At 37.4% G+C, this 21,036-nt stretch overlaps 1 protein-coding gene across 20 annotated transcripts in view; it reads right to left on the bottom strand.

Moving 5' to 3' along the window:
* The window catches only part of CAMK2D (calcium/calmodulin dependent protein kinase II delta), a gene marked incomplete at both ends in the record, with an annotated part of 339,011 nt that extends 323,394 nt beyond the window's left edge, over positions 1–15,617 (bottom strand). For all 20 annotated transcript variants that reach the window (XM_080697513.1, XM_080697528.1, XM_080697516.1 and 17 more), the window contains 2 exons: positions 14,102–14,196; positions 15,553–15,617. In XM_080697513.1, coding sequence (XP_080553639.1) covers positions 14,102–14,196; positions 15,553–15,617 — 160 coding nt within the window. The remainder of the gene's footprint in view (positions 1–14,101; positions 14,197–15,552) is intronic.
* Positions 15,618–21,036: the final 5,419 nt, after the last annotated feature.

The following is a 21,036-nucleotide window of genomic DNA, read 5'->3' as shown; positions in this document are numbered from 1 at the left end:
ACAGAAACATGGAAGCACTGGAGGTATGGTATAATCACTTGGAAAACTAAGATCTTAAATATGAAAAATAAAAAGAAATTAAATATAGACTTCAAGCACAAGGCCTCACATAGCTTTTCACTAACTGTAATTTTTTCAAATAGTCACATAAAATCAGGTCCTGCAAAACATCAGGCTTATTTCATCTAATTTTTAATGCTATTGTTCATTGCCGGTATATTTTAAATATAGTTTTACCATATCTAGTGTAAAATATTAACTATACAAGGAAAACATTAAATCCTAATCTTTTTGCCTAGTTAATCTCATGACTGTATATCATACTTCACTAACACTTAAAAGCTACTGATTTAAGAAGGAAATTTACTACAAAAAATAGCTAGCTGAATTTAACCAATGTTTGCTTTGCTTTATTGTTATAAAACAAGTGAAGCAGCCAAGCATGGTGGTACATAACCTGTAATTCCAGTACTTGGGAGGTTAATAGCAGTATTGCAGATTTGAGACCAGTTTGCAGTCATTTAGCAAGAGAGATTGTGTATACACATATATACCCACACACACATATGGCTGAGAGTGTAGCTCAGTGATAGACCACCTTTGGGTTCTATCCCCAGTATCCTCCTGTCCCCTCACACACACAAACAGACACAAGCAACACAAAGGAAGAAAAGAGAATGTAATGGCATCTATTCCACATCAGTATTTTTTAAATAGTTTCCTGCAAAAGTTTAATGAAGTTACTATAACCCAAGTTTGAAGCACTGATTAACACTTCATATCACTACAGTGTAGTACTATACAAAACAACAATGCCTTGCTTCAACAACAGTGCAAGGCATTTTATATTTGAAATTATAATAAACACGATGGCCCTTCACTCATTTTAAAAAATAATTGAAAAGTAATCATGAAAAACAGAAACAAGGCCATCTTGAATAATATTTAGATCTAATTTAAGAACTATCAGAGAACTAAGTTGAGTGACTTTATGGATAGAACAATGAATTTGGGCAAGGACTGTTGCCATGCACTTCCACTTCATTTTCTTCATCTGAGAAACCTAGTCACATTGACATCTAAGACAATGTGCCTTGAAGGTTCCTCATTATTTCTCATAACCCCAAAGTAGTCTTTTTCAGCCACAATAAGTTAATTGCCTAAGGTCATTTTGCTCATGTTAGAAATAAGTTTCCAATGATCTATGAAATAAGTGGTAAATCACAGCTTTTATGTACCACTAGAATAACTGAAGTATTGAAGTATTTTAATTTTTTACTGGTGAATGATTACACATAGTAGTGGGATTCATTATTACATATTTGTGCATGCACAAATGTATCATCTTTGAAAATCACTTATTGTAAGGAGGAAAAAATTAAGTTAGATGAAACAATAATTAAAATCCTATCCATAAAATCATTCAACCTAGTTTTATGGTAATTCTCCTTAAATTAAATCTAAATATTATTCAAGATGTTCTATAAATGTTCCTTTCCAATCCATCCTCCACAAATGGTGGTTTTATGTAGCTGTTTAAATTTACCCCTATGAAAATTCACATGGAGAAAGAATGTGTGGGAAAGTTAGCAAACCTCAGATTTCCAGTTGACTTACCAACCTGTTTCTTTCTTTTTTTTTTTTTCTTCCTTGCCATACTGGATATTGAACCCAGGGACATGCTACTTCCTACCCCCAGCCCTATTTTTTTTTACTATTTCGAAACAGAGTCTCACTGAGTTGTGGAGGGCCTCACTAAGTAGTTGAGGCTGGCCAAGGAACCTTCAATCTTTCTGTCTCAATTTCCTGGGTACTGGGATTACAAGCAGGTGCCACCATGCCCAGCTTTTCAAAATGACTTAAGAAATGAAAATAGCCGGGCGTGGTGGCGCACGCTTGTAATCCCCGCGCTTGGGAGGCGGAGACAGGAGGATCGCGCTGGTTCGCAGCCAGCCTCGCTGGTTTAAGAGACTGTTTCCACATAAAAATGTTAAAAAAATAGGTCTGGGAGTATAGCCCGTGGGAGTGTATCCCGGAGGTAGAAGGGCTTCCAGGAACCCCAGTACCACCAAAAAAAAAAAAAAAAAAAAAAAGAAATGAAAATAGAATAATGCATAATGAATGAATGCAAAATACATAGGTGTGTGTTATGTGTATGTGTCATCATGCTTTACAGTGGATTCTGGCAGAACATAATTGGTATTTTTCCTAATTCTTCTATCTCCTTCTTAGGAATTCTGCTTATATATCCTGAATATAAAACTAAAAACATAGTGAAATAATATTAGTAGGCACACAGTATTTCAGTTTTTTTCCAGTTCTGAGGACTGAACACAGGACTTTAGGCATTCAAGGTAAGTCTCTACCACTGAACTGCATCTATACCCTCTACTATTTTGCATATTAAGGCAAATGTTTCCAATATTAATTTCTCCATGTCACCAAAAATTTATCGAAATCAATTCTGAAAGGCTCAAAAAGGCTACTATACCAGTCTAGACTTTAGTTAAAGTATATTATGAAAGAGGTAATGTGTTAAACAATATTAATTCACTTAAAAATATACATTAAGTTATAAATGTATATAGTATATAACCCATCCTCAAAACGTCCCATTAGTGCAAGATAGGGTTTTTAATCTTAGAAAAATGAATGTTAACTGTGAATTAAAATATTCCTTCAAAAAATTCAACTTTCAGCCAAGTGTGGTGGCACACACTTGTAATCCCAGCATTTGGGAGAATAAGACAGGAGGATTGCAGTTCACAGACAGCCTCAACTACTTAGTGAGGCCCTCTGCCAAAAATCAGTGAGACTCTGTTTCAAAATAAAAAATAAAAAATAGAGCTGAGGGTATAGCTCAGAGGTAGAACACCCCTGGGTTCCATCCCCAGTAGCACAAAAAAAAAAAAAAAAAATTCAACTTCAACTTTCCTCATTCTTGCTCACTCTTAAACTGTCCATAGCACTTTGAAACACAGAACGAGAAAATGCTTCATAAATGCATTAATCTTGTTCTATTAGGCAGGCCAAGAAAATATAATGCTGCAAAAAAAACAGAACTTCAACATGCGAATTTCACTGGAAATAAAGGCAGGTATCTCATGATTAGGCCTTTAATGAATCCTAAGTTCACTCTATAATTTAAAAGATTAAAATGGAAACTACTCATTAACTACAAACTAATCCAAGGTTTTAGTAAAATTAACTTCTACCTACTCAGTCCTCTGCCACATCACTCCCCCAAACAGCTTCCCACCTCTGTAACAAACATAAGTCTAGCCAACTTTATTCTGCTGCCAATCAACGAGTATTAAATACCAAGTAATGTGCAAAATAGACACCTCTTCATCAAAGGGAGAACAGAAAGCAGTGGACTTAGTATTGAAATATTAAGAAACTCATCATTCAATTAAAAGAATTGCACCTGTATCAATGGTGTAAAATAAAAAAAAATTATACCAAGAAAGATCCCCAGGCCAAAATCTTTTTAGTAATAACTGACATAACTGACATAAGAAATCATACAATAATAGATTGGTTTGATCATTCTTTGACATGAAATTAAAATGCCTTTCACCTCTGGGCACAGAGGTGAATTTAAAATAGTAGTTATATAAGAAATTTCCTATATGACAAGATATCCCTTTTCTCATACACAAAGGGAACATGATCATAATTCACTTTATTAGCCGGGTGTGGTGGCGCACGCTTGTAATCCCCACGCTTGGGAGGTGGAGACAGGAGGATCATCGCACAGGTTCAAAGCCAGCCGCACTGGTTTAAGAGGCCCCGTTTTCAAATAAAAAAAGTATAAAAATAGGTCTGGTAGTATAGCCCGGAGGTAGAAGGGTTTCCAGGAACCCCAGTACTACCAAAAAAAAAAAAAAAAAAAAAAAAAAAAAATTCGCTTTATTATTCTGAAACTCTTCCATTTCCTTTTTCTTTTCTTTTCTTTTTTTTTTTTTTTAGTACTGGGGATTGAAACCAGGGGCATTCTACCTGAGCTATACTCCCAGCCCTATTTTTTATTCTTTATATTGAAACAGGGTCTCACTAAGTTGCAGAGGGCCTAAGTAGCTGAAGCTGGCCGCAACCTTCAATTCTTCCTCAGCCTCCCAAGTACTGGGATTACATCTCACCTGGCTCTTCCATTTCCTTTCCACACATTAAAGTATCTAATTTGCAAAATGTCTTACCTCTTAATTATATGCATGATTTATGATGAAAATTAAAAAGGTTAATAATCATTAATTCCCATGCTATAAGAATGTATTTCTTATGTGTGTGTGTGAAATATTTCTTCAATTTCTAAGTATCTATGCAAGACAAATAAAAACCCATTGTCTATACAAAAAAACTTGGACACAAATGTTCATAGCATATTCAGAACGGACAAAAAGTGGAAACAAACCGGTACCATTAACTAATGAGTAAATTTAAAAAATGGCAAGCCTTTTCATATAGTAGAACATCATTTTACATTAAAGCATGCCGTCACATGGATCAACGTTGGAAGTACTATACTAAGGGAAAGAAACCAGTCCAAAAATAATATATAATGTCTGGCTCTAATCTATAAAGTTGAGGGAAGAAGTGGGAAAATGGGAATGTGGAATATCTACTACATAGGTAAGGGGTTCCTTTTAGAGGAGATGAATTTCATATTTAACATGTAAAACTCAAACTCTTGGTTTCTCACCGCAATCTAACTCTACTCTACTTTCACATCTCAGTTATAGCACCACCATTATATAGCAGATTTGGCTATAAATCTAATAGATAAAGTCCCTCACCTTTTCTCACACCTCACTATCTTTCAATTAGCAAGTCTTTTATTTTCTTCCTCCAAAATCTGTTCAATTCCCGCCCCGCATGGTGGCGCACGCTTGTAATCCCCACTTTTGGGAGGATGAGACAGGAGGTATGCACAGGTTCAAAACCAGCTTCAGCTACTTAGTGAGGCTCTTGGCAACTTAGTGAGCCACTGTTTCCAAATTTAAAAAATAATAAAATAGGTCTGGGAGTATAACCTGGAGGTAAAAAGCCTCTGGATTTCACCCCCAATACCACATACATGAAAAAAATCTGTTCAATTCCTACTGTGACCTTCATGTCTCTCATAGGCTTCAAGAGCCTAACTAGTCCTATCTAAATTAACTCCACTTGAGGTCACTGTCTAATTTATAGCCCTGCTTTATTTTATTCATAGGATTACACTACATTTAGCTATCCAACAAACTCTTGCTACTTCTCCCACTCAACTTATGCATTACTATATCCCCAGAACCTATACTTGTGTCTGCACATGGGAGGTATTCAATAAATAGGTTACATGAATGAATGAATGAATGAATGAATGAATGGCATAATAGAGGTAAGATAAAGGTCCCTTGCGAACTGAAGAAACAAAGTGTAAGTTTACAGCATAAGAGATAATGAACTGAGCTGGGTGAGATTGCTCACATCTGTAATCCTAGTACTTGGGAGGCTGAGATAGGAGGATTGCAAATTCAAAGGCACCCTCAGGAAGTAGCAGACTCTTAGCAATCTAGTGAAACTTTGTTTCAAAAATAAAAAAATAAAAAAGGTTGGAGCTGTAGCTGGGAGGAAGAACACCCTTAGGTTCAATCTCCACGCGCACAAAAGAGAGAATCCAATTTTCTCTTATTAGGTAAAAGTTAATTAACTTGGAAAAGTATAAAGAAACCTTTTTCTAGAACATAAAGTTTTATATCATTTTGTTTGTGAAAAAATGGTTGGCAAAGGGAGAAAAAGCCGAATGGAAAATTAAGTAAGTTTAAAAATAAGTTTAAAACATTTTATACAAAATCAAACACATCTTTCTCAATTACAACTCTTAGGGTTCACTTCTTTTTTCAGGGAGCATTCAAAGTAAGCCTTTGTAGTAAACTTAGAAACACAAATCATAAGGACACAGACTTTTTTCAAAAAATAAAATCATTTAAGGATACCAATGCTTTTGGTAAAACTTACCAAACCAAAGTCTTTATCATTATATTTACTAGAGAGATGTAATAAGTAAGCAAATCCAAAAAATAGAGTATTCATAATGGTGAACCTTAAAAACTATGGTAGCAGAACAACCAGGATGAACCTTCTAATATCTTTACTATGTTTATTACAAAGTTTGTTTTGTTTTGTTTTGTTTGTGGGTCTGGAGATGGAACCCAAGGGCATTCAACCTCTGAGCTGCACCAACTGCCCTATTTTTTATTCTTTATTTTTCGAAACAGGGTCTCACTAAGTTACAGAGGGCCTCACTAAGTAGCTGAGGCTGTCCCCGAAGCACAATCCTCCAGTCTCAGCCTCTGAATGCTCTGATTACAAGTGTGTGCCACCATGCCCGGCTTATTACACTTTCTTGATCTGCAATAATTTTATTCCATGAAGAGTGTTTTCCTGCTGATAAAACTATGTACAACCCCGAATGATGAAAAGCTGCCTCAAGAGTCTTTCATTTGTGCAGACAAACTGAATGAGATGGAATAGAAATAAGGAAAAGAGCTCACTTCGATTGTGAGTTGAAGATCTCTCAGGCTTTGCTTTCCAAAAGAAAAGAAAATCTACCAAAACAAATTCCAAAATGTTATCATTTTAGCAGTTACTTTTGAAAAAAAATACCAATTGTCTCCTTTCTAACCACATTCTCATTTCATCTCTCTTGCAATTACCTAGTTCAGATTTAAATTCTAGCTGCTCAATGCTTACTTACCAGCTGTATGGTTTAAGAAAAAGAGAAAAATAAGAGACAGACAGATACAGATCTTTCTCTAAAGATCTTTTAAAAATGTGATATTCTCTATAATTACCTTGCCAGTTCCTTATGAGCCCTCAAAGTTATGTTAGCTATATCTGCAAATCATTCAGGTTGTTAAGACCACTGCACAATGCTCTAGATTAACTCCTTTCCAGAAACCTCAAAGACTATGCAAATCTGGTCTCCCAAAACTCTTAACCCCACTTGTATTTCTCTTATTCTTGGGTGAACTCACTGTCCCCTGCTCCACACCAAAGCCCTCAGTGCTTGTGCAGTCTTCTCACCCTCCAGCTACCCCTGAGATAAAGGTCTTTTCCCCAAACTAATCTCCCATTCCCACTTATGGGAATTCCCTACCACTTCCAGTACTCTTTCCAATAAATTTTACCCTATGTTATACATTATTAGTCTTTTTCTTCCTTGCTTACTCATTCCCCTCTTCCTCCAAACAAACCTTACTTTTATTTATCTCTAAAGTTAATTTCCTTGGCCTGATATTATCCTTCTCCTCTCCTCTCCCTCTTTCCTTCTCTCTCTCTCTCTTCCCCTTCTCCTCTTAAACAAGCAAACATCTGCAGATTTTCATTGATTCCTTGATCCCAATAGTCACTTATTCTCTATTTGGCAAATATTTGTTAAACATTATATTTCATGCAGTGTGCAAATTTCATGGGTGTGAAAATAAGAAACAGACTACTGGCCCATCCTCAGGACTTTGTCCTAAAAAACTCAAGACAGGCGTGGTGGCGCACGCTTGTAATCCCCGCACTTGGGAGGCTGAGACAGGAGGATCATACAGTTTCGAGGCCAGCCTCAGCTACTTAGTGAGGCTCTCAGTAACTTAGTGAGACCCTGTTTCCAAAAATGGATCTGGGAGTATAGCCCAGAGGTAGAAAGCCTCTGGGTTCCACCCCCAGTACCAAAAAAAAAAAAAAAAAAAATAGCTCTGTAATTCTGCTTCACACAAAGCAAAGGCCTTTTCTTGGTTTGCATTTCTAGGTCTTCTACTTACATACAACATTGGACATTATTAGCCATCGTCTTTACAAAAATATCCTCCTTCACACTTCAAAGCACTGTTAGCTACTTTCCTTCCTGTGTGAAAGTCTTCCATTTCTTGTAAACTAGCACTATATCCTCCTTTTATACATTAAATAGAGCAATCCTCCACACAACTGTCTTCATCCTTCTTTCTTTCTATATTCTTTTTTTTATGATGTTATGGATTTTACTATCACCCCTGAGTAAATGAATCCCAAATAATAGCAACTAAAGTCATGACTGCAGCTTAACAAAGAGACAAGTCTTGTAAAGATTAGGAAGTTTGTCCAGAGTCACAAGGACTAGGAAACAGTTAAGATAGGTTTGCATCCTGGCAATCTTATTTCATCCAATGCTGGCAGCAGATGCAGTGCTTTTATTTATTTATTTTTTTCATGTACTGGGTTATTTATTTATGTATTTATTTATTTATTTATTTATTTATTTATTTATTTATTTTTCATGTACTGGGTTCCAGGGCATTCTACCTTTGAGCTACACCTAAGCCCTATTTTTTATTCCTCATTTTGAAAAAGGGTCTCACTAAGTTGAGGAGGGCCTAAGTAGCTGAGGCTGGCTGCAAATCTGTGATCCTCCTGTCTCAAGCCTTCCAAGCCTGAAATTATAATCATACACCACCACAATGGGATTTAGGTCCTAATTTTCTTTCTTAAGGGCCTAATTGTCAAAGCTAATTTTTACACCTAATTTTCAAAGCTCTTTTACATATTTTAAACTGAATATACTGCTTGAACATCAAACACATTTCATCTTCCCTTGCCAAAATCTGTTCTTGATTCTTCTTAATTTGTTATGTGAAGACTACAATCTTCCCCTGACTGAACCTTGATCCCTCAGTCATCCTTCTGTGCACACCCCTTTTTACCCCTAAGGTTTTAGAATCTAAGGGTCTTCACACTGTATGTTCTCCATCCTATGCATTCACTCCTGACAAGAAATGCCTTAGAAGTCACCCTGTAACGTGCCTTCCAATTTAAGATACCATTTTTAACTTGGTAATCAATGATCTTTATACATTCTTAGCTTTTCTTTCCTGATTTCCCAAATTATCTCTTGCCGAAATGTCACTGTTGGTTCATCCCTGAACACCTCACTTTGTGTACCCATGTCTTTGTCCTTCTTTCTTCCTTCCATCCACTTCTTTCTCAATATTACTTTTCTTGCTTCCAAAACTACCTCATCACCAAGCACACTGAATTTTCATTACTCTGTTCTGGTCCTCATCTGTATCTCCTCTGAGTATGTGTGTGTGTCTCTCTTATTTATCAAATCAGACTAAGATTCTTGTGGAAACCTGATATATTTACATATTTATTATCTTCATGCTTCTCCCAAGATTGATGGCTTTTTTTTGGGGGGTGGGGGGGGACAGGACTAGAGGTTAAATGTAAGGCTTTGTACTAGGAAGTGCTTTACCACTGAGTTATACCCCCAGAACTTTTTTAAATTTTATTTTGAGTCAAGGTCTTGCTAAGTTGCTGAGGCTAGCCTTGAACTTGTAGTCCTCCTGCCTCAGCCTCCAGGATTGGCAGAATAGCAGGTATGTGCCACCATGCTTGGCTCACAGCTTGCTTTTGATAGAAATAATGCAAATGATTCTCTTCTGATATCTTGTAGGTAAAATGTTAGCCCTACTTTTCTCATCAACAGTAAATAACCTATCACATTCCTCGCTATTAAATCTTAAGCCCTCTAAGGTATATGTAATCTTCCAGAGAAGAAATATGGCAATGTATATTTTTTCAGGGATAAAGTAACACATACAATGTCGTAAAGATAAGACATTTTTATAGGAATACATCATTTATAGGAATATATAATACATTACTGACCCAAAGACGTAGCCAAATCCAATTGAGATAATTCACTTCCATTACCCTAATCCTTCTGCTATTTCAGCTGGGTAATGTGCCTCCTCTGCGCCTAGGTACAGAAAGGAATGTGGTGTGCACTACGAAAAACTGTGACACACTTCTTGGAGATGGCAGGCCTGGAGCCACAGACACATGAATCCTCAAGTGTCCCTTACCCACTTACCCAAATGCTGAGTTATAATAATACTCCTTTTCATGTATAATTTACTAAATGTAAACATTGTGACTTAAAATCTTTAACATAGCCCCCTAGGTAAACAACCACTGATTAACTGCCAATGACTTATAAAGACATTGTGCGATACGGTATACTCTAATAAATGGGCACACATATTAGGAAAAAAATTAACTCAGCCTGAGAGGCACTATGAGTTAACTTTGGTATGAGTTAAAAAAAAAAGACTTTAAAAAATAATATAAAACCACTAGGCATGGTATATGCCTGCAACCCTAGTAGGTGGGAAGCTGAAACAAGGATGTTCACAGATTGGAGGCCAGCCTTACCAAATTAGCAAGATCCTGTTTCAAAGTTAAAAAAAAAAAAAGTGATAGAGCTCTATCTAGCTCAGAGACAGGTACTTAGTAAGGCCCTCTACAACTTAGTGAGACTCTTTCAAAATAAAGAATGAAAAATAGGGCTGAGAGTGTATCTCAGAGGCAGAATGCCCTTAGGTTCAATCCCCAGTACCCCCCCCAAAAAAATATAAATTTCTATTCTCATACTGAAAATAGGAGACAAAAGTTCTACAATCATTAGTCACCATTTAATTTACTATGCATGCTCTATCTCTAAAAAAATAACTTATCAAAGACAAATTATATATAAAAAATTAGATGTTTTGAGATATTTCTACAATATTTTTCTAAAAGAGGCCAAATTACATGTGATGAACACAGTTAGCCTATCTGCTTAGTGTAATGCTAGTAATGAATATTCTGTGCATGTTTGTGCTAATTCAAAAGGAAAGAAATTCTTCAATAGACTCTGAGTCTCCCAAATATGGTACGTGTGACTAACAGCTGAAAGGAAATGCAAGTGAAATTGTCTGCTGGAAATCCATTAAGATCCAGGCATAGAAATATGCCTGGGTGACAGTAGAGTTGGATGTGCAAATTTGTGCAGGAATGTAGCCAAATTTTTGCAATTCTCTCACAGTCTTGGAATTATTGACAAATGGTCCTTTCTTTTTCAGTTATAACATTACATCTAAAGAACATTAGTTGTCTTAAAGGACCTGCCTGGTCTTTAAAACAAATAGGCTTATGGATTAAAGTTATAAAGGCTTAGAATTTCAAATAATACAAATTAAAAGTTGTACAAAAAAATTTACTTGCCACAAAACTGTCCAATGCACCTCCCTCAAAGCAGTATTTCAGAAAAACCATACTATTTTTCACTTTGTTCTACATTTAACTTTGAATATACTGTCACTCTTAATTTTTTCTTGCAAAAACTATTTCTTGGATCATTATATTCTCTGCACGGAATATTATTAAAAGAGAATTTGGCTAGGCACTGTGGCATATGCCTACAATCCCAGTATTAGAGTGGCTGAGACAGAAGGGTTGCAGGTTTAAGGCCAGAGTCAGCAACTTAGTGAGAAGCTCAGCATCTTTATAGGACCCTATCACAAAATAAAAAATAAAAACAGTTGGGGTTTATCTCAGAAGTAAAGTATCCCTGGGTTCAATCCCTTAATACCAAGAAAGAGAGAGAGAGAGAGTGAATAATTATCTGTATATTAAGCCATGTACTTTTAATATACTATAGATTTATATTCATATTTTCTTAATTCTTAAGGGTAAATTAACTGCTTAACTCTTTTACAAATCATTTAATAATCACATTTTACTCTAATCAATTATTCTGTACCCTTCTATGTTCTCAAGGCTATATGTTCTGAATGTTGTGTCAAAAAATGAAAGCATGGCATCTTCCTTCAAGAGTTCATAGGTTAAACAAATGTATGCATTACACAGTACAAGTGTTCTACAACCAGCTTTAATTGTGTGACAATGTCAAGTAAAATTCTGAGCATTTTACAAACAAAGGACTGTAATTGTTACAAATAGTTATAATGGGTACTGGCATTTTGCAAGTGAAGAAGTGATTCTCACAAACTTCACTGAATCCTCAAAACATCCAAGAGGTCCCATAAGTGTGTTTTCCCATTTTATTGATAAAGTACCTGAGATCCAGAAAAAGTAAGTAATTGAACTAAATTTGATCATTATGACAACCTATCAGGTTTTAGTAACAGCTTATATTCACTGAGTGTATAGTATGTGAGAGATGATGTCCTACACTATAGCAATCCATTCACATCACACAAAACCCTGTAAAGAAGAGTTCTACTATCATCTCATCTTACAGATGAAAAAAAAAAAATGAGGCTCAAAGAAAACAGTCAAACTGTTGAGGATCACGTGACTAGTAAGTATGGGAATCAGAATTCAATTCCAAAGCACCTGAGTCTAGCACTAATAATATTTTTACAAGCTCCTCTTAGGCAAGTTAACATAAATCAGATAAAAGAAATTTCCTAAAGTCACAAGGAAAAAAAAAAATCAAAGAAAGAACAAGAATGTTTTCTACCTACTTTTCATCTACCTACTTTTAAAAATGATGTGGAATAATTATAAACATTAAATTCAGACGAGGCAAGGCAGCCTTGGGTATAGCATGTTTTTTTTTAAAAGAAGCATAGAGTATGAGCAGGTGAGGGATACTGGCAAAGTGTCAGTAAGAAGAAATTCCATCAGGCTAATTAGGCCAGGAAAGGCTAATCTTCCATAGAATGGAGACAGAAGAGAGTAAGGTGTATGTGAGCAGGGACAAGCCTATTTGCCATTCTTATATACGGATTATAAATAGGGGTGGATGAAGAGGGATGACTATAATTATGGAAGTTAGGAAAAGTAAATCACTTAGAGAATAGATAAAACTACAAAGGGATTGGAATAGGTATTATAATGTCTATTCCAAACAGGCATAATAAAAGTGATAGCCTCACTATTGTTCAAGTGATATCATCACTGCACACCAGAAAAAATAATAGTCACTGAAAAAAATCTAATTACATACATTTCCCCCTAAAATGTTAATTATAGTATAGCAACCCCTTTTCCTTGTTAAAACCTTACTACTGAGTACACATTAAGAGGAATAACAATTAGTATAACATGCTTCTGATCAGTTTTCATACCATGATTCTATGGTGCTTGTTACTTTAGCATATACATCTTTCTAAGAGCCTTATAAAAATTAGATGAAGGAAATTACAACAAAATACAGTTCAAATGAATAAACAAAAATGCCAACATAAACCTAAAGTACAACTTAAAAGTAAAATTTGCAATAAATACTTAAAAAATAACTAATCACAGTAGAGGACAAAGGCAATGACATCAGGACACTATAAAGAAACACTTTTGAAAAGACATATGAAGTGAGGAAAACTAACTCCAATGGAATTTTTTCTCTCATTATTTAAAATAAACCAGGTCACTGAGATGCACTTACACTATGGTATTTTGTTCACTTAAATTTCATTTTTATTTCATCAAACCATAAGTTCCCATGGAAATACCTCAGACACATGCCCACAATAACTGGAATGCCTAACATTTCAGAATAAGTACTTTTGCACGAGCGCAACAAAATAAAGAGAATGTAGTGAGATTACTCCAAGCTTTCTGCTTATAGTAACAGCTATTTATAATTATGAATTATCTTTGTGGCTATAAACTGCATACATGATCCCATGTGAAGCCTTAATGACGAAGACCAAGTAAAGTTCTTAACCACACAAAGAAACATTAAAATCAAGCTAAACTTCCCAGAATATGACAATCGTAAATTATTTCTCTCAAAGCCATCACTGTTAAATATACCTTGATGAATTAAGTTCAAGTGTAACTACAATTGAAATATATGATTCACTTGAGCTATGACCTATTTTTCATCCCTAAAGCAAAAGGGAAATATGACAGTTCTGAGACTTATATTTTTCCATTCCAAGAACCTTTTAAGTTATTTTATACTAGAGCTAAAAGCAAAATGCACTTCGTGACATTTGCTTTTTAAAGCAGTTATTTTCTCTATATTAGTTATTTGTTTACAAAATAGTTATGTATTGCTCATAAAATAGTATTTCAATAATTTATTAAATAACAATTATATTTGCTCATTTATTCTTAAATTGTACATAACAAAAACTTTCAGGAAGGAAATAATATAAACATATACTGTAATAATATAAATATATACTGTGATACTTGAGTCTAAAATTAATCATAATTATGTAATATATTTACTTATAAGAAAACCCGCAATCAACATATCAAATACAAAAGCAATATATATGTGGTTGAGGATACCCACCCCTAGCAGAAAGCTTTTTGGTGTTGATAATTTTGGCAGCATACTCTTGTCCAGTAGGGATTTTCATACATCTTCTCACCACTGAGAATGCTCCCCTGGAAACCAATAATTAGTGAATTGTCAAATATCAATGCAATACAGTAATATCCAGAAAATAAACAATTCTTCCTGGAAACCTAAGTCTTTTTTTAATGTTGAAGAATAAAGTAAATTTTACTTAACTGAGAACACACACAACTAATCAGCAAAATGAAAGGCACTGCCAATTATGACCGCCCTTGTTTGCATATGAATTTGGAAACATTTTACAATTCACACTCAGCACCAAATGCTCTGAGAAAAAAACCTGCAAAGAGCAGAGCTGAGGAGGAGCAGCAAAAACCTGATGCCTATTTATTTTGGTAAGGAAAAACTTAATGTTTCTCCAAGTAAGCAAATATGGCAATTGTTTTCATTAAAATATAAATCTTGGGCACATTGGTGTGGCTTCACAAATCCTGATATGGTGGTTTCTCTGTCCTGTTTTGGGTTGGGGGAGGGGAGAGATTTGAATTAAGCTGCTCTTCCGACATATTCTCCATGTTTTAACAGCAGACAATATATATGGATTAATCTTTATTATATTTAAAGATACTCACATTTTATTCAATTCAACGGTATAAGTCAACAACCACGCACCTAAACGCACCCCTTTCAAAAGTCAAAACTAGTGATAGAGAAACCGGGTTTGGGTTGGATGCTACATAAACCAACATAACATGGCTTGGCCCTAGGTTTCTTTGCACAGGTCCTCAGCAGGTACCGGGTCCCCTTTCTAATGCTTCCAAGTAGTTTTGCCAGGTGAGTGTTGGAGGTCGTTTACACAGCGCTAGGCTACCCTTGGGAAGCACTCTCCCGGTCTCCAGAGGGTTCTCCGCTGCCTAAATAAATCCTCCCAGAGAACGCCAAAGATGCACGCGTAAATTCTAAGAAGAATGATGGTGAGCAAGTAGTCTAGTGTAAAGAAAAACAGTGGCTATTGGAGCAAGGGACTGCGTTCTGATGGGTGGCCCTTTTCCTGGGCAGAACTACTGGATGCGAAGCACTCTACACCAAGCCAAGTTGAACTTTCGGCATCAATAAATATGGCACCGTCTGTGGCAGGAGGCGCTCATCCGTACGCGGGTCATGCTGCCAACAAGCCTCTCCCCGGAGGCATCTCTGTTTACACAAAACGTGACATAGGTTGCATTTTACATGGGTTCTTGTTTCCCCTCCAAACACACACACGCGCGCACACGCAGCCACACTTCTCAGGATGACAGCTACAACCGCGGAGACCGTAAATTCCCCAGGTCTCCCGCGCCGGGGTGCGCGGCGGGGCGGAGGGCTCGGCCGCGGGGCCGCGCCCTCCCGGCGGCCGGGCCTCCCCCAGGCCGGGAAGGGGCCGCGCGGGCCGGCCGGGCGCTTACTTTCCGAGCTCCTCGAAGAGCTGGTACTCGTCGGTGAACCTGGTGCAGGTGGTGGTCGAAGCCATCCTCGGGGCGGGCGGGCGCGCGGCTTCCCGGGCACTGGCCCCGCGGCGCTGTCACCACGGCCGGCCGCCTCACTTTCCTGGTCTCCAGTAGCTGGCCGGGCTGGCGGCGGCGGCTGGCGGGAGTGCGCGGGGCGGGGCGGGGCCGGGGGCGGGGCCGGGGGCGGGGCCGGGGCGCGGCGCGGAGGGGCGGGGCCGGCGGGCGGGCGGCCTCCCGGCCCCACACCCCCACCTAGCGACGCCCGCGGGCGCGGCGCGGGGCACAGGGCGGGCGGCGGGCGGCCGGGCGCGCTGGCCCCTGGGCTCGGGCTCCACCGCCTCCTCCCTGCCACCGCCCCGCTGCCTTCCAGGCGGGCTGCTCAGATTTGGGCCGCCACCGAAAGCCTTTGCTTGGCCGTGAATCTCTCTCCACAGAATGAAAGCAGAAACTCGACGGCCCTGCCACACCTTCCGCCCCTACAGGGGAACTCCCTGGCGACCTCGGCCAGCTCTGCTAGTAAGGCGGGTTATCGCGAGACTTCCCGCGCGCACCGGGTGGTAGGAAGGCGGACGAGGGTCACGGGACCGGAGGCTGACGTCACCCGGTCACGTGCGCTCGTCGGCTTCGCTTCGCAGTGGGAAAAGAGAAAGAAGAGGTCTGGGTCGTGCTTTACCTTCGGCGCAGAGGTCCGACCTGACAGTGGCACAGAAACACCCTCAGTGAAAACACGTAACAGTTCAAGAATATGTCCTATTCGTTAGCACATCTGCCATTGTTTTAAGAGAAAAATCATGATTACATTTAAGCTTGATAAGTTATTGCTGATTGTTAAGATGATATCTGGGCTACACTTTAGTAAATTGTGCAACTGCAAACATAGAAACAAGCTGAAAATCAAAGCATTATGAAAGGTCTTTTTAAAATTGCTGCCTTTTGTTCTATAGCATAGAACCATGAAAACCCTGCATCCCTATTGGTAACTTGCTCATCCTTTGTATTACATCATAAACTTCACAGCTGGAAGGTAAAAAATAACTCACTTACAGAGAACCAAAGAAAATTCCCTTATTATCTAAGTTTAGGATTACTGTTCTGTCAGTTACCTAATTCTTTCACTGAAATATTCAGTAATTTTAAAAACATAATCTTAGATATAAATATTGCCAACACCTCAAACACTTCTCCTACCCCACCAATACATAATTTTTATTCAATGTGTTCAATCCATGAAAATGTTGTTTATAATCTAATGCTATAATGTTTTTCCTGATTGGTTTTATTTGTATCTGTTGCTAATTCTTCCTACACCTTTTGGGAGACTGAGTAAAATTTTCCACAATGCCAAGCACATCAGGCCATCCATGTGTTGCAGGGATTTTTTTTTTTTCTTGGATATGTCCAATCTAGAGACGTCTTGTGTTCAGATGGAACATCCTTTGCTTCATCATTGAAATTTTCTTCACTTTTTCTCTAGTTTTGATCTCTTAGTTCTTACATCTTTGGTCTTTTATGTTCATAAATTCGAACTTTCACTAAAACAAAATTGAAGTTTGACCAATCTCGATTCTCAGTCATAAAAAGCAAGAATCACTTTTTGTAAAAAGTGATATAGAGCTGGGCGTGGTGGCACTTGCTTGTAATCCCAGCACTCAGGAGGCTGAGATAGGAGGATCTTGGTTCGCAGACAGCCTCAGCTACTTAGGCCCTCTGCAACTCAGTGAGACCCTATTTCAAAATAAAGAATAAAAAATAAGTCTGGGGGTGTAGCTCGGAGGTCCCAACCCCAGTACTGCGAAAAAAAAAAAAAAAAAAGTAGTGATATAGAAAAAAAAGTCACTAGCTGAGTGTATTGGCACACTTGGAATCCCAGTACTTGGGATGCCGAGACAAGATGGCAGATTGAAGGGCAGCCTTAAGAATTTAGCACGCATATCAGCAAGATAATGAGAGACTTTTGAAACAAAAGAATAAAATGGAGTGGGGGTATAGTTTGAGGAGAATATCCTTGGGTTCGATCCTGAGTGAGTGAGTGAGAGAGAGAGAGAGAGAGAAGAAAGGAAAGAAGGAAGAAAGGATAAGATGACACCAAAAAAAATGAAGAAAGGAAACATGGTGTCTAAATATTAATAAGTAGTTTTAAATTGAAAGAAAAACAATTTGGTCTTGACTAAAAATTTTAAATATATGTCTTGAATATTCAGCAATATATCTCCAAGTTATAATGAAATAATATTCTTGACTCTAAAAATGAAACTGAAGAAGCGAAATTAAAACAATAAATAAGGATAATATAAAAGTTTATAACTCTGGGAAGAAAATTGTTCCTTAAATATTCAAATAATGAAGTCTACATAATTACAGTATTTATCTCAGTTATTTAAACTACTGGTAATTGCAAATGGTTATGATGATTGTGCTATACAATAAAGGAAGCATAACTGAGCTTAATATTGATGTATTATTAAACACTAAATTTTTACATTTTATACAAACACTGATCTTTGCTCTTTATTTTGGACTAATTGCATATTTATCTTATTTAAACAAATATGTACAGTTATTTCTGAAGTTTGAACCTCTGAGAAAATAATCAATTCAAAAAAGTTTTTCTAGTTGAGTAGGCTTTTAGGAAAAACTACAAAATAGAATTTAATTTTAAAAAAAGATATAGGCCCATAAACATAGAACAACAGTAGATTTTATGCTTCAGCTTAGTGCCAGATTAATTTACATTTCATTGTGCAGGTTTCACTGACTGTTCCCATGAAGAAAAGGCAAGGAGAGGAATTAAGAGAGAGTTGTTAAAGAGAAAATATTTATAAAATTTGTTTAAGGTAGATTGAAAGATTTTATTAAAACCAGGCCATGGCAAGCTGGGCTTGGTGATGCACTTGGAGAGTGGAGTATTATAGTTTGTGGACAGCCTCAACTACTTAGCGAAACCCATCACAACTCAGTGAGACCCTGTTTCAAAAATAAAAAGACCAAAAAACAGGGCTGGGAATGTAGCTCAGAGGTACAATGCCCCTGGCTTCCATCCTCAGCACTGCAAAAAGAAAAAAAAAAGGAAGGAAGGAAGGAAGGAAGGAAGGAAGGAAGGAAGGAAGGAAGGAAGGAAGGACAGACGGACGTACTGGGCCACAGCTATAGGAATCTCTGCAATTGGTCTTATAAGTTGGGGAGAGAGATTGCACGCAACTCCAACTTCATAAAGGACAAGTGGAGATTCATAAACAAGGAGCATGTTGGGGTCAGTACACAAAAAATTACTGAATATTTTCTTTATTTTCCTCATTTGATTACTTGTACTTAAAAGTTGTAAGACTTTTCAGAGTCTCAGAAAGAACAAATTTCTAGTACTCAATTATATATAGGTATTTCTAGTACTCAAATACGTCTAGGTATTAACATTTATTGTTTTTTCTTGACACAAGCTGTAAAACAAACAATCGATATATCCATAGTTCCTAAAATGTAAGATACACCATTAATAAACAGATTTCTGTGAAAAGTTTAACTATCTTGTAACCAGTCTTTGCAGATTTGGAGGAAATGAGAAAAAAAGCTATTGGTGTTGACATTTCTCCCTGAGCTTTGTGTGTGACAACCGGTCAGACACAGATCCAGTCTAAGACCAGATGAGAAAGTCTATTCACCAAACCATGTATTAGTGCAAGACAAATTGAATTTGCAATTAAATAAACTATTCATAAAACAAAAGCTAATAACAGAAAATATTTTATTTTTGTCATCAGGTACTGAAATAACTGATTTTTTATAAAAAATAAAAATTAATATGTAGACAAATAACAAATGACATCCATACACTTGATCCTATATGAATATACAAAAGACCTAACACTTAATAAAAGAGTTGCAGCAAATAAGCTGTATAAATGAGAATAACTCTAAAATGTTTTAGAATCATTAATAAAGATGAATGAGCAGATGCTGAGTCTTCTTTTCTTCACCTGTAATCATCTTCACTTATGGCTCTTCAGCATTTACTACACTGACCTGTACTAAGATCACCAGCCATCTTGTTGCAGAAGCCCTCATGCAGTCCCCCACTCTCACTAACACAGAGCCTGTGCTCCTATGAATGCTCAAAATTACCTGAAAAAAAATTGTTCCCATCAATCTTTGTCGTCCAAAATATTAAAAGTGTCCAATCCTTAAAAGGCTTTAATAGGGCCTCTTTGTTGCCTGCTTCCTGGCTTGTTTGCTATATTTGTTTGTATATTGATTTATTCATTGTGGTACTAGACATTGAACCCAGGGATTCTATCTCTGAGTTATACCCCAGCTGTGTGTGTGTGTGTGTGTGTGTGTGTGTGTGTGTGTGTGTGTGTGTGTTACTGGGGATTGATCCCAGGGGCATAAAAATCTATACGCTATACTCCCAGCCCTTTTTATTGTTTGTTTGGAAACAAAGCCTGTGGTTGCTGAGAGTTTCACTACTTGCTGAGGCTGCCCTCAAACCCAGTCCTCCTGCCTCAGCCTCAAGAATTATAGGATTGTAAGCATGTACAACCATTCCTGACTCTTATTTTTTATTTTGAAACCAGGTCTTGCCAAGTTGTTGAAGACTGCAACTGAAACTTGAAAAACAATCTCAGCCTCCACACCTGGCTTTTGTTGCTATATTTAGTAGATCTTTTTCAAGTACCATGACTTCTCTAAATCATTTTATATTTTTTTCTTGAAATGATCTTTTTTGGTTTCCATGTTTTCTCCCTCACCCATCCCCAATATTTCAGTGTCCTTTTGAAATGATCTTTTTTGGTTTCCATGTTTTCTCCCTCACCCATCCCCAATATTTCAGTGTCCTTTTGTTGTTGTTCTGCAGTCTCATTCCTGGGCTCATTTTTCTCATTTGTCTTTAGGATTCCCTCTTTGGTTGCCCTTCTTATTTTACACACTTTTCCTGGGCTTCTGTTGTCTTATTATCTGTCTTAAATTTGGCTCTCCAGATGTAGACCCTAAAACAAGAAACAGATCATGGAGGGCTTTTTTTAAACATGAAAGAAGACTTTTGTCTCTGTTCTAAGATCACTACAGAAGTGACTGAAATATTTTGGCAAAGGAATGATGGGTTCAGATTTGTTTTAAAAAGATGATTCTTTCAATGAGAATATAAAAATCAGTGTAATTAGGAGGCTGTTTCAGCAAAGTAGTGAGAAGAGATGACAGTTTGATTTAAAATGCCAGGGATAAGATATGAAGGGTGATAGACAGGTCAGATGAGTTCCCTGAGAAAGTTTCAGCCCAAGGCAGAGCCTAGCTGCCCCATCTCTGCCCCAGACTCCAGCCCAAGGCTGAGAGCCCCAGTCCAAGGCTAAGCCTAGCCACCCCATCCCTGCCCCCATTCTCAGTTTCTGTGTCCTGGTAGGGTCCATCCCCTTCCCGGAAACCGCCCAAAGGACCCTTGCTTCATTTCTG

The sequence above is a fragment of the Muscardinus avellanarius genome (genome assembly GCF_963383645.1).
Source record: "Muscardinus avellanarius genome assembly, chromosome: 6".
In the NCBI taxonomy this organism is placed as follows: Eukaryota; Metazoa; Chordata; class Mammalia; order Rodentia; family Gliridae; genus Muscardinus; species Muscardinus avellanarius.
The sequence above is the reverse complement of the archived record's forward strand: the minus strand, read 5'-3'. Positions and strand labels throughout refer to the sequence as shown.